Source organism: Oncorhynchus tshawytscha, linkage group LG03, assembly GCF_018296145.1.
Source record: "Oncorhynchus tshawytscha isolate Ot180627B linkage group LG03, Otsh_v2.0, whole genome shotgun sequence".
Taxonomy (NCBI): domain Eukaryota; kingdom Metazoa; phylum Chordata; class Actinopteri; order Salmoniformes; family Salmonidae; genus Oncorhynchus; species Oncorhynchus tshawytscha.
In genome coordinates this window covers 25501098-25518420 of record NC_056431.1, presented here as the reverse complement: position 1 = coordinate 25518420, position 17323 = coordinate 25501098, and the positions used below count along the sequence as shown (strand labels likewise).

At 40.2% G+C, this 17323-nt stretch overlaps 2 protein-coding genes and 1 long non-coding RNA gene across 10 annotated transcripts; all 3 read left to right on the top strand.

The window, feature by feature from the left end:
* Nucleotides 1-476: 476 nt before the first annotated feature.
* LOC112246571 lies at nucleotides 477-3561 on the top strand. The gene is made up of 3 exons (XR_002952941.2): nucleotides 477-677; nucleotides 1792-2095; nucleotides 2553-3561. It is a non-coding gene; the product is annotated as an uncharacterized LOC112246571 (long non-coding RNA).
* Nucleotides 3562-5089: 1528 nt separating this feature from the next.
* On the top strand, nucleotides 5090-7889 carry LOC112246545 (zinc finger and SCAN domain-containing protein 2-like). The gene is made up of 2 exons (XM_024414938.2): nucleotides 5090-5552; nucleotides 5963-7889. The coding sequence occupies exons 1-2, from the start codon at nucleotides 5360-5362 to the stop codon at nucleotides 7120-7122; spliced, it is 1353 nt and encodes a 450-aa protein (XP_024270706.1). The 5' UTR covers nucleotides 5090-5359; the 3' UTR covers nucleotides 7123-7889.
* A 951-nt stretch (nucleotides 7890-8840) lies between these two features.
* On the top strand, nucleotides 8841-17323 carry LOC112246546 (prenylated Rab acceptor protein 1-like). Of its 8 annotated transcripts, none has more exons than XM_024414941.2 (7): nucleotides 8841-8978; nucleotides 9487-9637; nucleotides 10053-10076; nucleotides 10231-10443; nucleotides 10665-10762; nucleotides 14614-14715; nucleotides 16123-17323. In XM_024414941.2, the coding sequence occupies exons 2-7, from the start codon at nucleotides 9522-9524 to the stop codon at nucleotides 16212-16214; spliced, it is 645 nt and encodes a 214-aa protein (XP_024270709.1). In that variant the 5' UTR covers nucleotides 8841-8978; nucleotides 9487-9521; the 3' UTR covers nucleotides 16215-17323. The 8 variants fall into 8 exon arrangements, with proteins under 8 accessions (XP_024270709.1, XP_024270707.1, XP_024270708.1 ...); XM_024414939.2 differs by having other exon boundaries at nucleotides 10198-10443; XM_042312901.1 differs by having other exon boundaries at nucleotides 8859-8978; nucleotides 9543-9637.

The following is a 17323-nucleotide window of genomic DNA, read 5'->3' as shown; positions in this document are numbered from 1 at the left end:
CGTCATAGATTGCCCCAGTGGTAACTTGTGGAATAGACACTGGCTGGAATAGCTTTTAACCAATCAACATTCAGGATTAGATCCACCCGTTGTCTAATTAAGAGATAATGCAAGGAGGAGATATAGTTTATGGCCAATATACCAAGGCTAAGGGCTGTTCTCATACACAAGGCAGACCTGCCAATCCTGTCCAATTTTTCAGAGTACCAGATGGGCGCAGCAAATTGGAGATTCAACTCGCAAATCTAGTGCAAAGGCATTTTAGAAGCATTGCCTCTATAGCTAATACCGGACACTCATTCATTATTCATCGCGCAGTCTTCTAAACTCCAGACTCCATTTAATGCCAATATGTTTATATTTATTTTTGATTATACTTTTTGTGACTGGATCATAATTACAGTTACAGTTTTTCAGGTTGCGTGATCCTCGTAATGTTACGTGGAAAATACAACTAATGGCACGCAGAATTAAATGTATATCACACTCGCACAAATGCGACCAGTTATTTTTCGTATTTGCATTTAATTTATTTCACTAGCGAATGCGAGTGAACTGCTGGCATTTTAGAGACCACTAAATGACAATCTTATGTTCGCTAACGTTAGCTTGAAACAATTAGTGTATACCTTTCCAGTCGGCAAACTCAGCATCACAACAGGAGGGGCAGACACTGGGTAACTACGTGGAATAATGATGTATTAATCTCCATGTCCGTTGACACAAACTCCGTACATGTCTGTGTGTTGTAGCTCGATAATTGTGATGTTAGATTTCTTTTTCATAAAAATGTTCTCAAGCCGCCCTCTACCGGCGGCGCGATAGTGATGCCCTAAAGTGGTGATAAACCCAGTCATTCTGGACGGAGGCTAATTACACTTTGGTGCCTGGAAACACTATGACATTGCTAAAGTAGTCAAATATTTAGTAAAAAAAAATAGCTAGCAATGCTAACGTTAGCTAGCTAAAATCCGGTGGCCTCCCCTCAATTTTAGCTAACGTTTTACTGCATCTAAAGTCAATCTGGATACATCAAAACGATGACAAAAGGTTTTCCTACTAATTGAATGTCATTGTTTATCCAAGCCACTGTAATGCACTTTTGATTAAATCTTCAACGCTCATTGACGATGCATTGCGTAGAATGCTCAGTCGGGCATCAGTCCAAAACAGTATTTTGACGAAACATGCAACCCATGTTATTAATGCAGCGCACATTGGAAGGGGGCTTTGCCTGCTATACTTACCTAGACACTGAACTGAAAACACAATGCAATTTTATGACACAGATCAGCCTGGTGGTAGTGACTGGGAAGCAGGTATCAAATTATTTAGAGCGGGTGTGTGTTTGATTTGGCAATTTAACCAATCTACACTCTTATATTAATCTCCTGTTATGTATTATTATATATATTTTTTGTAACCTTTATTTACAAATCAGTTAAGAACAAATTATTATTTACAATAGCGGCCTACCGCGGCCAAACTCTAACCCGGACGATGCTGGGTCAATTGTGCGCTGCCTATGGGACTCCCAACCACAGACAGTTGGTATACAGCCTGGACCCCAACCAGGATCTGTCGTGACGCCTCTAGCACTGAGATGCAGACCATTAGACCATTGCGCCTATCTATCAATAGATTATAGGTTTTCTCAAAATATTTCATATATATAGTTATAAACAGTTATAGTTATTAAATAGTTTTGTCTTTCTCATTTTATTATGGATGCATAAATTATTACTCAATCCAATTTCAATTTAATAATCCAATTTTCATATCTTATTTCAGTTTATCCCATTTCAGAGCGCTCGACTGGACTTTTATTTAGAAAATCGTGAAAGAAAAACACGTGACCGGATGTAAGAACCTCACACTGCTTTGTTTACGTTACTGGGGGTACCTACTCGACTAGCATTCCTCAAAATGTCAAAAATAGAGTTGCTGAGATTGTTTCTCAACGAACGATTGACAGCTGCTGCTGATGAGATATTTGGGACAATTGAAAAGACGATTGTAGAGTACCAGGAAGAAGTGTCCCGCACGAAAGAGGAGAACAACCGTCTACGGAGGATGCTAAGGTTACAAAAAACAGGTTTGGGATATTTTAAAACGCATATGGGCACTAGCTAGCTAACTAGCTTCTACTGCTTTGATATTACTGCATCTAGCTAGTACTGATTCATGTGAAGCTCATCAATATTTGCCCTTCTGACTCAAATTGCATTGCCAGCATAGCCCCTTGGATTCTCGAGAGCTAATTCTATAGCTACCTACCTGCATTCTACACGTTTTGTCAGAGAGAGAGAGATGAGAGATGCAGGTTTGCCTGGCCTGCTCACTATGCTGTAGGTTTTACAAAGTAAGAATCAAAAGACAATCTTGTGCATCGGGTGGGAGGAAGCATAAGCTATGAGTGGCAGGTGTTCGAATCCCGGCTGTTTGAATCCAGACTCGGCGTGTCTTTGTTTTCTACTTATTACTACATACATTTATTGCTTTCATCATGTCATTTGATATTTTTTCTATATTTTTTATCCATTCTCCCTCAGACTCCCAGCCGCTGACTGTCTCTGATGAGGATCTTCCCCCTGAGCAGCAGCACTGTGAGCAGGAGTGGAGCCCAAGTCTGGAACAAGATGGTCCAGAGGCCACACAGATTAAAAAGGAGCAGGAGGAACTCCGGACCAGTCGGAGGGAAGAGCAACTTCAATGGCTAGAGTCTGGTACCAAAGACTTCACATTCAGTCCTGCCTGTTTGAAAAGTAACTATGATCCGATTCAGAACCCAACTCATTCATCACATCTTCACCAAGTACAAAGTGAGGAAAGCAGAGAGAACCCAACTCATTCATCACCTCTTGACCAAATACAAAGTGCGACAAACAGTGAGAACCCAAGTCAGTCCTCATACCTTCACCAAATAGAAAGTGAGGAAGACGGAGAGAACCCGGCAGCTCAGTCCTCATATCTTTACCAAATACAAAGTCAGGAAAACCGAGAGAAACCATGGCAATGCCGTGTTTGTGACAAATGTTTCAACAATATTCATCATCTGAAAGCGCATGTGAGGAGTCACACAGGGGAGAGACCGTATAAGTGTCCTATATGTAGAAAATGCTTTATGACAACAAGCGCATTGAATAGACATCAGACAATTCACACTGATGGAAAGCCGTTTAGGTGTAATTATTGCGGCAAATCCTTCAAATGGATGAACTCTCTTGGAAGGCACATAAGGATTACCCACGAGAGGGAGAATATATGACATTACCTGGTGTGGGGAAAGGGCAATAGTTGTTCTGAAAAAGTTACATCCGGATGTTTTTTATATACTATTGCCATATAATATTATAATATGCCATATGCTATTGCCATATAATTACACTGTAACAAAAGTGAATACTATGTTATAGTTAATTATAGGATATCTATGGCTATTGTGTGTGTGTGTTTTTACATGTTTGTAACCACTTTCCCAGGGACTACAGATGGAAATATACATAAGTCTTGATCAATGTGCATTATCTTTGTCAAATAAATCAAATAATGTGTATCTTACACCTATTTGTGCATAACTATTGTTTTTGTCTTGTTCATATGGTGTAATGTCACATCTGTTTTGATTTGTGTTTTGTCCTTTTCCTTCAGTGATCACAAGAGCCGAAACATTTTCCATATGCCTACATTACTGTCATTTTTTTTTTTACCTCAGTGATATTTCTGGGAGGCAAAAAAAAAAAAAAAATGTAACACACCAAATCTGTTGCCATAGTTTTATCCCTATTCCTCGCGCTAGCTTGCGACTCTACGTCTTACAGGAACGCGCTCACCGGCCAAGCACACGCACTGTCGTGGATGCGAGGTCCGATCCCTTCTGACACCAATGTAATGAAACAGCAGGGAGCAGGTCTCGAACCCTCGACCTTCTAGCCCGAGGTCCGGCGCGCTATCGACTGTGCCGCAAAAGCATGCTCATGCGGCAGAGTCGATTTCCACGCTTATAAACCCAGGGTCGTTACAATACTATAATAGATTTGAATAAAAACAACATGTTTCATCCCCATTATGTATTTATCCGAGTTATTTACTTCACAATAAGCCAGATTCGAGTAACCTTTGTGGTGCTGAAGCTTGAATCAGCAGCCGTGGCACAATCAATCGAAAATGGACAGCTCATGGTGCTGAAAGTAGGCGCATTCCAGTAATTCATTTCAACCGTCTTCAGTTTAGTTAACCTTTACTAACAACTAGAGGGCTTTGTGTTGGAACCTATTTCTTCATATTTAAGAAATAAGAGGTAGGCCTACCTGTTTGACAGAAATTGGACTGGGCTGCTATATCCATAGTATTGTAGGCCAATTCCTCCATCATGCACTCTTTAAATAGCCTACCTCCGTGTCAGTGAAGGACTGTTCAATTAAAACCAGGACTCGAATTGGAGGGTAATGAGAGGGTATGCCATAGGTCTACTTTTATTTTATTTGTTAGAAAATGCCAAAACGCGCAGGGCTACCCATTGTTAGCTTAAGATTTTGAAGAAAATAAAACAGATCCGATTAATTTAAAGTGACGCTAGAAACAAGCTGTAAAATACCCTGGACAGACGTGATTCCGATGCTTATGCGATATCATTGTTTCGTTTCTTTGCCATTGAGGCTGAGATAAAACCTTCTATAGCCTAGGAGACTGCGAATTCTGTCACTATGAATTGATTAAGCTATTCACTTTCTGTACAATATAACATTGGGTTAAGCCATGGAAGAAGAGTAGCCAGCAGTTAAAGCTTACACATTTGTCCGCGTCGGTTGGCCTACGTTCTAAGGGTGGAAAGGTAGGCCTGACTTTTACCACGCTCAGTTTCCTAACGACGTCTCATATTTAATTATTTGCAAATAGGGACAGTTTCGTTGCAAACAAGACACACTGATTTGGCATTGGAGAAATGTGATAAAATGAACACAAGGGCCTATCTCTCTGTCCATTCTTAGCCTGTAATGTCGGTAGTTTGTGTGGTATTAACACATATTGAGATTCGAATCATGTGACTTGAGACTTGTTTGTGACTCGAACAATAGTGACTTGGTCCTACCCCTGAGTGGTACAGATAAGGAGCGAAATGAATATTCCTTATCGTTTATGAAATGGAGAATGTTCATAGAAATCCGAACAGACGATGTCCACTCCACTCCAGTAGGTAGCGACATTGCAGAATGCGTTAAGCCGTGGTGCGCACTCTACGCATGCTTTTTTTTTGGCACAGCAGATCCATGAACATCTATCATTGATGAACGAAGTTGTTGTCAAATAATAGCGTTGTCACTGATTGCTAGTTAGCTAGCACTAGCATTCTGTAAACATGTCTAAAATACAGTTGTTGAGAGCGTTTCTCAACCAGCGGCTAACTGTGGCTGCTGATGAGATATTCGGGGCAGTTGAAAAAACGATAGCTGAGTACCAGGAAGAGGTTTCCCGTTCGAAAAAGGAGAACGACCGTCTACAGAATATTCTTGACATCGTTATTAAACCTGAGATAAAGTTACAAAGAGCAGGTTTGTGACATTTATTATTCAACCTACATTTCATACACCTTGATAATGTTAGTTATTTCATTTTGAGAGCCAGTGTCGACAAAAGTAACGTTATGTCTAGACATTCTTGAAGATTCAACGCGCATGCTCGCCCCCAGAATTCCTCCGGTTCCAGCCATTATTTCCCTGTTATTGTTGGGTGTAAATTCACTTGCCACGTAGCCTAATTGTTTTTGGCCCGTTTTAGATTTTTTGTTGATGCACTATAATTCAGTCAATATTTGATGGATTTGTATATCCAAAAGCGTTGAGTATGTTATTCCATTATGCAGCTATTAAATTTACCAGAACTGTATTTTTGACCTTTTTAAAAAAATCAATTTTGATAAATAATGTAACGTTGTAACGTTAGTAGACTTCTCTCCCTCCAGACCTCCAGCAGCTCACTGTATTGGAAGAGGAGGTTCACCCTGAGCAGCAGCCTTGTGTGCAGGATTGGAGCCCTAGTCTTGGACAGGAGGACAGTGAGCCCATATGGATCAAAAAGGAGCAGGAGGAACTCAAAAAGCAACTTCAGTGGCTGGAGTCTGACACCAGAGAGTTCATATTTGATCCTTTCTGTGTAAGTGATTATGATCAGGACCCAACTCAGTCCTTGCAAATCCAAAGTGAGGAAATTAGGGAGAGAGATTCTCAACCAAACGTTGTAACTGGACAGATCAAAACAGAACCTGACGGAGAGGACTACAGAATATCAGAACCAACCTGTTCTTCAGCTCAGAGTACAAATAGTGAACATGTCAATGGAATGGAAAGCAAAGGAGCGCAGTCTCTTTTAAAGTCACACAAACCAAAGACCACAAAAAAACAAAAAAGAAAACAAACTTATAGCAGTGCAAATGGCATGAAATGTACTCCCTGTTCTTGTAAGGTTTGTGGGAGGTCTTTTCGGTACAAGCGTCCCTTTTTTAATCATGTGCAAAGTCATGCACATATAGAGGATAAAGAACGTGTCTGTGGTGTGTGTGGAAAGCACCTAGATTCTAAAGAGAATATGAAAGATCACCTCCAAACTCACATCGTAGCTGAGCCTGAGTTTTGTCATGTTTGTGGTAAAACGTTCACCACGAAGCTTAGGCTGAAAAAGCACATGAGGGTTCACACAGGAGAGAAACCATATCGCTGCGATGATTGTGGCAGGTGTTTCAGTGATGCCGCCAATTTGATCGGACACAAAAGGACTCACACGGGCGAGAAACCATATTGCTGCCAGGAATGTGGCCAAGGATTCACTCAAAGTGGACATCTGGTTTTGCACAGGAGGAGACATACTGGGGAGAAGCCATATCTCTGTTCTGTTTGTGGCAAAAGTTTCAGCACCAGATCAAATTATACAGGACACATGAGAGTTCACACAGGGGAGAAACCGTACAGCTGCCATGATTGTAGCAAATGTTTCAGCAATACTGCTAATCTGAGTGCGCACAGGAGGATTCATACAGGGGAGAAACCATATTGTTGTGATTATTGTGGCAAAGGATTTGCTCAGAATGGAAATCTTAAAATGCACATGAAGACACACAGGAAATAAATCTTATAGGCTAATTGCTGTATTTGTGAGAAATATCTCAGCACTGACATCCACCCAACTTGAGAATCCACACAAGAGAGAAATACATCTCTTTCGTTACTGTGGCAAAGCCTTTGCACAATGGAAATTTGGCAAGGCATAATGAGAATGTACAAAATGTATAACATGTCAGAACTCAGCATGAACAACAACATTTCAACAGTTTGATAACACTGGAGAGAACTGTGATCTGGCTCATCTGACAGTGATTGAGGTTTCACACACAGTGGTGAGAGACCATACAAGTGTCCTATAGAAAATGCTTTATCACAAGTGTATTAACTAGGTGTCAAAGGAGCCTAGTTGAGGAAAAATTGTAGGCCTACATGCAATCCCTGCTTCAAGTTCTTCAAATGGACTCACTAGGAAGGCACATTCACAACAGGGAGAAAACATGGCAGGGCCTTCAGGGAAAGGGCATCAGACAGAGGATTGAGAAGCATATTCTCACTTCCACCAGTAAGAAGAGATGGGATCTAGTACATACCCACAAGAACCCAGCTCTTGGATCAACAAGATATGACTGTACTAGCTTGAACTTACAGAACATTGCTAGAAGTCCACATGAACATTGCGCAACAGATTGCTGAGCAGCAGGAGTCCCTGCTTATTAGTATGACACAGGACACACGTTTGAGCTGCTGCCCTGTGTCTTGAAAACAAAACTTTGCATTTTTTGTCTTGAAAGTAAAATGCCTTCTCCAGTAATACATCATATCTGTTTTTAACACTGTTGTGATGTTGTTGTCTTACTTTTCAAAGTGTTTGTTACTTCATGGCTTTCATACCAAAACTATAGTCATACCTCTGAGTTTGATGTCAATTTGCCTGCAAAGAAAATAAATACTTGTCTATTTCATTGTATATGTATTGACAGGTATAAATAATTAGTATGCTATGTTCCAGGTGAACTATTAAATGTGCATGGGCTACCATCTGAAATGTGTGCTTCTTATTTCAACCAGAAATTTAAATATGATAAAATATATGAAAATGTATAATCATTTTTAGATCATACATTTAACAGACATCCAGAACGTGGCACAGAATAAATAACAGATATGCTGTAATGGGAAATGATTTGGCTAATTCTTTCCCTGTATTTGATTTACTGTTGATATGTAATAAACATAATTGTGTGGGAAGACACAGACAGATGCATTCCCTTGGGTAACGTATCTATCTATGTTTAAGTCGCTTTGTGCCTGTTAGTATAAAATGATCTATTGTAACTAACTATTTATGATATTATTTTTGACCTGTTTAACTGCCAGTATGAAATGTCTGCAGGTGTTTAATGTTATGGTTAAAGTTTGACCCAAGACTGGATTTAAGGACACATTGATAATGTATCTGTGCCACTGTAGCAGCTGATGTGACTTCCTTCAAGCCTCTGGCTGGTGTTTACAGAACATTCGGTGCTTTGTGATTAATATATAAGGACCGTTAGACATTTTCTATGCTTCTCTTCTGTAGGTGTTTCCCTGAATTGTTGTATTAAACCGGATTGATTTAGATTTGACTTCATCAACAACTGCACTCCTTTTTGTTCACCTGGACATTCCTGTTACATAATGTTAAGTGATAACTCATAAGTCATAAATAGCTATCAGTTATTTATCTCATTTTCTGCTACAATAAAATGGATCATATTTTTTACTTTTAATTTGAAATTCATAAAATAAATTATACCGGAAGTTAGACCCAGCGTTCAGTTTCGTTCCACATCACATCCGCTGAGCAACAGCACAGCAGAAGTCAATTTTTGTGTTTTTGTATTTCTGAGCACAGCAGTGCAGTAAACACTTTCAACAACTGTGAGTATGCCTTCAAAAATATGATTTATGTAACTATTTTGTATGTAGCAAAAGCTATTCGTTTTCATATGCAGTGATAGAATATTGGCTAAGCGTAGCAATAATTGACATGAAGGAATGGTGATGTGGCGTCTTCGACCGGAATCGTTATTTAGTGTAAAAAAAAAAATGTAAAAAAGGGAGATATTCAAGGTTTTGAGTAATGACAGTGAACAACTTGTGTGTTAGCTAGTTTCTTTGATTCAGTTATTTATATTCTAACTACCTAACTAAACGATGTTGCAATCGAACTGTCTGTGGGCAAGCCCATCAATGATGACAAAAATGTTCCATTCCATAACCCCAGACTCTCCCTACGGTCTCTAGGTTTTTCACTGTGCATTATTAACTTGTTACAACAATAGAAAGCCTAGTTTTGCATTGTGTGAGAGGATTTGTTATTGCTTGTGAAACAGTGCCATTGACCTTTTTAATGTTTATTTTCTGTCACTGCTATGTGGTATTTTAGCCTACATCTTTCCTACATCGGCATCCGTTACTCTAATGAAATCTGGTGTCCCAAAGGGTGAGAACTGCCTTGTAGACATGGACTCCAAGGCAGGGGATCTCTTCAGCGCTGAGCCAGCCGATGCTGCTGGATCCGGAGGTGTCATGGGAAGGTGTGTGCTGTTGTTTTTCTAGCTCTGTCTCTATCTGTGTTAGTTCATCTGTCGAGTACATGGCTCGCCAATCCTGTTCCTGGAGAGCTACCCCCTCCTGCATGTTTTTGCTCCAACCCCAGTTGTAACTAACCTGAACAGGTTTGGAGAGCCCTGCTCTAGTGCCAGCAGTCTGTAAACCTGGTCCTGGAGAGCTACAGGTTGTGCAGGCTTTTGTTCCAGCCCAGCACTAACACACCTGAATCAACTTGATGCATTGTAGCACCATGTATCTCTCTCGGATCATGGTTGGTGACTGGTTCTGGTCCAGATACATTTTATATACAGTCCTCATGTGTAGTCATTCTTCTGTGGCTATTATTATGTCTGTAGGAAAGTTGTGATCTGAATTTGTCTCATATTCTTCTTAATCTAGCCTACCACTAAAGGAACTAGATGGGTCAGTTTGTCCTTTCCTTGTATTATACCTGGCTATGATGTATTGTTGTTCATTCTGTCCACGATCAGTCTCTTGGTTTAATGCTATACAATTATTCCATCTCCCCATACCTCTTGTTTAGTTTACCACCCTGGCTTTCTGCCTTGCCTCACAGGCTGTGGCTGCCCAAAGGCCTCTCGCCCGGTGTGGCCAAGGAGTGGTTTGATCGTCGCCGTGCGTCCATCCGTCCCTGGGCTGGCTTCGTGGATCACAGGAAGTTCACCAAGCCCCGCAACTTTGGTGAACTGTGCCAGAGGGTGGTGCGCAACTTTGACACCTACAACAGCAACTACACCTTCATCTTCCTCGGCCTCATCCTCTACTGCATGTAAGAGCTGTGGGACAGGAGTTTAAAGACACTGGTATTCAGTGAATATATAAAAACAGTAATTGCATATAGACAGACTGCTGCCAGCAGCCTGTTTTATTTTCAAATTCCAAATCTCAGTTTGAATAGGCCTAGATCTATGCTGGATTGAATTGATTTAGAATCTGTGATTATCAAAGGATCACTCTTTCCCTCTTCCAATCTCCCCCTCTTTACCTCAGTATCAGCTCTCCCATGCTGCTGATTGCTTTGGCAGTGTTTGTTGGTGCCTTCTACATCATCCACCTCAAGTCCCTGGAGTCTAAACTGGTCGTCTTTGGTGAGTAAAGCAGTCATGTTCTGTGAGATTATTTATATGGAGCAATTTCAGTGCCAACAGATTGTATTTGAATTCCATCATTTTGAATTTGTAATAGGATATTGAATTTGAATGTAATATTTTTGAATATGTAATGCACATATGTAGTAATTTAATTATTGTATTTCATGATTTGACACTGAATTGAATGAATATACCATTGCTTTATTTAATTGAACATTCAAATTCAATATTTTATATATTCAGTTTCAATATGGTAGATATTGCATTCATTGTCTATGTATCTAGTTTACAAACTATCAAGTCGATCAAAGTTTCATATATTCAACTTCTCAGATGCATTCAGATTCAGTTCTCTGAATTCAGATTCAAAACCAGAGACAACATCCTGGTACTTTGCCAGCCTGGAAAGGTAGAGGAAAGAATCAAACACTCTGTGGTAAACGGAAGCTTCTGGCAGTTTCTGAAGCCAATGTGGCATGTAGAATTGATTTTCTTCCAATGAATTTGGCTCTAGCATCTGAACCGTTTTAGCAATAAGCTATTATGACCCCATTCCTGGAAGGTTAGACTCTCTGAAACATGGACGTGCCTTCTGTTCCCCTCTGTGAGCCGTGCAGGACACGTTAGAAGGGAGTGTCACAAACGTTTGGCCCCCCCATAAGAATATAGTTGATTAGCCCGGTTAAAGCCCTTCCAAGGATAGTCTTTCCACTCCCTATTTAATCTTGCTCTTGTGACTGACTGAGTAGGGGTGAGTTTAGGAAGCTATCATGTCTTCAAGTCTCCAGCAAGGTTACTCATCAAAAGAGCGTGGTTCATCAAACCACCTCGGTTACATTTAACCCCACTTTGACCTCATACTGAGAGATCATAGCACCAATATACAGTGCATTCGGAAAGTATTCAGACCCCTTGACTTTTTCCACATTTTGTTACGTTACAGACTTATACTAAAATGGTTTAAATATTTTTTCCCCCTCAATCTACACACAATACCCCATAATGAAGGTACATGACAGTCCTCTTGGAGTTTGCCAAAAGGCACCTAAATGACTCAGACCATGGGAAACAAGATTCTCTGGTTTGATGAAACCAAGAATGAACTATTTGGCCTGAATGCCAAGCGTCACGTCTGGAGGAAACCTTGCACCATCCCTACTGTGAAGCATGGTGGTGGCAGCATCATGCTGTGGGGGATGTTTTTCAGCGGCAGGGACTGGGACACTAGTCAAGATCAAGGTAAAGATGAGGGGAGCAAAGTTCAGAGAGATCCTTGATGAAAACCTGCTCCAGAGTGCTCAGGGCCTCAGACTAGGGTGACGGTTCACCTTCCAACAGGACAATGACCCTAAGCACACAGCCAAGACAACGCAGGAATGGCTTCGTGACAAGTCTCTGAATGTCCTTGAGTGACCCAGCCATAGCCCGGACTTGAACCCAATCGAACATCTCTGGAGAGAATGGATCTGCAGAGAAGAATGGGAGAAACTCCAAGCTTGTAGCAAGAAGACTCAAGACTAATTGCTGCCAAAGGTGCTTAAACAAAGTACTGAGAAAAGGGTCTGAATAATTATTTGTTTTCATTTTTTATAAAAGTGCAAACATTTATGAAAAACATTTTTTTGCTTTGTCATTATGGGGTATTGTGTGTAGATTGAGGAACATATATATATATATATATATATTTTTAAGTCTAATAAATCAATTGAATATACACCATCACAATAAATCCATTATTTTTTTAGTCAGGTCTTAAGAAACATTATATGAGTTCACCTATTGTATGTCATCTGGCTATTCTCCATGCCAACGGTTGTAGGTGTGTTAATTTAGCTGACAAGATATCCTTAAGTCCCATGCCATTATTTTATAGTAAATTACTTGTTATTATTAAGAATATAATTGAACTTGGCTGAATAAAATAGAAAGGGTATTTGTCCCATTCCGGAGTGAGTGCACATAGGAAGTGGCTATGTTGAGCGTAAAAGTGAGGTCCTATATGCTAGATTTAGTTATTTGGCAACTTTAGTTGTGAATGATACAAACTTTAGAATGTCTTAGAAATCAAAACATAAATGGCTGCATGATGTGACTACAGGCTATTGATGTTTTGAGAAAGTCGCAAAAAAGCTTACACTCTGTTCTTTGCCTCAGGCTACACAACTGTTCTCTCATCAAGTGATCCTATTTCACCCATCAGACTACTCTCAATTTAATCTTGTCTTTACTAATATGTAATGTTTAGAATGTCCCGTTATCAAATGGGCTGGAAAATAAAGGAGAGCCGCACACTCTAGGAGCTCAGATGCAAAAAATGTAATATCCAACTTTTCGACAGCCAAGCTGTCTTCATCAGGGTATAATCACAAACACTGTGGGATGACTTGTTTATATAGTGTCAAAAGACACACAGGTGTCTGTAATCATGGCCAAGAGTGGCCTAATATCATTGGTTAATTCTCAAATATTAAAATGGCATACAAAGAACAGTATACAAACAACAAATGGAGAGCATACAATCATAGATTAATTTTGGACTACACAAGCTTACAAACAATTACAAATGGCAAAGTCACAATAATCACAAGAATGGCTTCAGATCAAAGTCTACGTTGAGACCGAAGGGAGCAAGGGTCTTTAAGTTAAAGATCCAGGCAGCCTTTCGTTGGGCTGGAACAGGGACAGAGGGGGGGGGGGCATGTCACCTGTATGCACTCGAATAGCGAATGGAGGCTGCGCTTTTCAATGATGACTGGTAGACCACTTCGGTTTTATAGCGGAGCACGTGCTTAATATGAACAGCTGAGAAATAAATATATATAAGAACACTTTTTTTTTACGCATCAACCACTTTTGAGGAGTATGCTCTCGATGCGCGACAGATGATGTTCTCCCCATGGGCTCTCCAACCGTGTTACTGCAGCTACCCAGTGCATCATTTGGGAAGCCAAGTGGGATCTGTTTGGGAACAGCGATAATAACATGTTTTCGCAACGAAACATATATTTCACTAAACTGTTGACAGCCCCTCTGCACGCTCGAGAAAGGGACAAAAGGAGTGGAGGAGACGGAAACGCATGGTGGTGAGATTTTGTAGCTATAAAGGTAATGTGCGACCCAATGAATTACGAAAATCTAAAATAATTCCCTATTACTAGGCTATTCAAAATCCAATGCAAATTCACTATACTCGCGGTCCATCTGTATGCCGCCCTGCACATTCAACGAACCAACAGCACAGCCTTTACGTTCTCTCCCAGACTCATGGGTACATTTTGGAGCTTAACATAAGGAAACCAGTCCATACAGTATGCATAACAATTACAGTCCACACTCAAAAGGCTAGACCAATTATGTACCAAATACATCTTAAATCAGTTTTGTTTGATGTTTCTCTGCCATGAGTAATATGCCGTAGGTAATTATTTTAATTCCGTTTTTTTTACGGGTTTGGTCTCATAAGCCTATGCATAAGCTCTAATATGCATATGGATGTTCTGGATGACATCATCACTTTAGAAAGCCTGTCCATTTTTGTTTTGTCAGTCTTTGAAACAATATCCATGACGACCATATTTTACACTCAGTTTCAACCTGCTGTTTAACTTTCCAATATTAAATTGAAATACAATTTTAAAACCCGAATGCAATGTTTATTCAATTCAGTTTCAAATAAATGCCATTACGAATTGGAAAATGTACAATTCTAATTCAATATCCTAATACAAATTCAACATTTATGGAATTTTAAATATAATTTCTGTTGGCACTGAAATCAATCCATAATTTGGGTGTAGAGTGACTAGTGTTTGAAATCTGAGTGATTTTTTTATTTATTTTGCCCACAGGAAAAGAGGTGACCGGACCTCACCAATTGGGTCTGGCTGGGGCGGTCTCTTTCCCTGTGTTCTGGTTGGCTGGTGCAGGAGCTGCAGTGTTTTGGGTCCTGGGTAAGTTACAACCCCCATCTCACTCTTTACTGTACACATCAGACCTGGGATAACTGTCGACCTAGGCCTAGATATGCATTATGGAATGTATTTCTCTTTGAAGGTGACAAATTATTATGGATGTAACATTCCCCGATTTGCATGGGAGCCCAAACTGATCCAAGTGTAGCTTACATCAGTCAAAACATCAATTCACTTTACGAATTGCAGAGTCACTGACATGTTTTGCTCACATGACATACTTTCGACCTGCTGAAGGTACCTCATATTTTGTGACAAATGATGCATCCTCTCCTTCATTGTCGAACTAAGCATGTAACTGTGTTGACAGCAGTGGAGGCTGCTGAGGGGAGGACGGCTCATAATAATGACTGGAAGGGAGCGAATGGCATCGCACGCATGGAAACCATGCGTTTGGTGTATTTGATACCATTCCGCTCCAGCCGTTACCATGAACCCGTCCTCCCCAATGAAGGTGCCACTTGCCTCCTGTGGTTGATAGTCATTGATCTACGAGCAATTTTGCATGTCATCAACCCCAAGGATTATCAGTAGCCTAGTCAAACTATGCACTGGGCCCAGCTTTGTTTGCCGACCAACGTGAGGTAGGCGGCCTGTTTCTGATCTTGCACATCTGCGGTCATCTTCAGTATTCAAATGCTAAAATGGCTTGCGCGATATTAGGCTTGATATTAGTTGAGTTACAACCTCTGTGATTTGCTAGATTGTTCTCTTTGCACTGTTGAAAATGGTGTTTTACCAGAATAAAAGTAAGCTACCGGGGGGGGCGCAACTCTCATCTGGCTATACCTGCTGAACGGAGCTTACAATAGATTTGATTTTGATTGTTCATGTTCACCATCAGCCATAGTTTTGGTAGTTTTGCTTTAAACAATCAGTGTACATGGTCATTTTTACATACATAGGGTAAAGTTGATAACGAGGAATCACTTTTGCGAGGCACACTACTGGAGGAGAATAGAAGCTAACTTAATAACTTCCAAACGGTCAAAACGTTTCAATTTTGAGATGGGGGGGGCTTATATCCAGAGTTGTGTGTGTGTTTCCATGACACAGACTGACCAGGGGAATCCAGGTGAAAGCTATGATACCTTATTGATGTCATTTGTTAAATCCACTTCAATCAGTGTAGATATGTTAATAAAGAAGGATTTTTAAGCCTTGAGACCATTGAGACATGGATATTACATTTTACGACGCCGCTAGGATTTGAGTCCATTAATTCCCGGCATGAAAATTGTAAATTGATAGGAATGTAGTGCTAAGATGAACCATTGTGTTTGGTTTCTCAAAATGGAGCCCTAAATGTAACCTAGGCTTCTACTCTCCTTTTTCTCAGCCCCTTCTATCCCTTTCATTTGACTGACTCTCTCACTTCTCACTCAGGCGCGACGATGTTTGTGATTGGCTCTCACGCTGCCTTCCGAGAGCTGGAGGGAGGATCGGAAATGGAGGAGCTCTTCATGGAGCCTGTGTGAAGGCATAGTGATAGAAGAATCTGTATATCTGTGCCATTATAGCGTCTGTGACAGCATTGGCAGTGCCATTGAGGCTACAACCCATAAGAATCCCCACGCGGGTGACTACTTTAAAATGGCAGAAGCACAGTGGAAGCCCTCAATGGTGCTGCCCATGCTAAAACAGCCTTTTGGCCACTAGAGGCCTCTTATCTTTCTCTGTGTGAACCCTCAACACTCACCTTTGACCTTTAAAAAAAATACAACACAGAATGCACCTTGTCATGCCTCTGAAGTGATTTGCTGTTACTGACCCTCTACAACTCTGTAAAGACCCGAATAGTACTCAATTTAGAAGAATATGTTGATTGACTGTCGTACGCACAAAGAGTGACTGAGACGTGGTTCGTGTACCTCAGCACACTTCATACTGTATGCCTACTTCACACTGTCTTTTCCAAATGTGGCTGATACCTCTCATTTTGTGTTTAATATCAGTCAGGCTTTTGTTTATTGCCTCTACCTTCTGTTTTAATGTTCCCTTTAGGATATCTAATAATTACAAAATGTCCCTCGGTCAACTCAAGACCTGACATGTTTACAAAGAGCTTTAACATCGCCACAGTAATAATTCAGAATAATTCAGATAAAAATCCTATAGAGCTGATGTTGAATAAGACCTCAGTTAGCACCATTAAACTGAATGAGGGAAGTAACATCAAATCGCCACCGCTTCTCTAACTATGGAAGAAGTGCCATTTGCAGCTCTACAATGTATTAATCCAACTAGAAGGAATGGTTCTTTGAGACAAATTGCGTTTTCTTTAAAGCAATGCTTAGTGGATATTCCAGATACCTAATGGTGATCAAGCATTATGTTTAAATCATATTTTGTATTGTACCTACTGCATCTACTTTTAGTCGTGTGCAGGCATGTGGTGCAGTGTTGATGGGTAACTTTTCATAATTTGTCTTTTCATATTTTTAGCTCTACTTTATGGCTTTGACATTTAAAGATCAATATATTATTTTTTTTAAATATAGATTTCATACTTGTCATACTATCTTTTTGCTATTTTTTTGTATTTTTAATGACAATTGGGAAGTGCAATAAACTATCCTACCTAAGA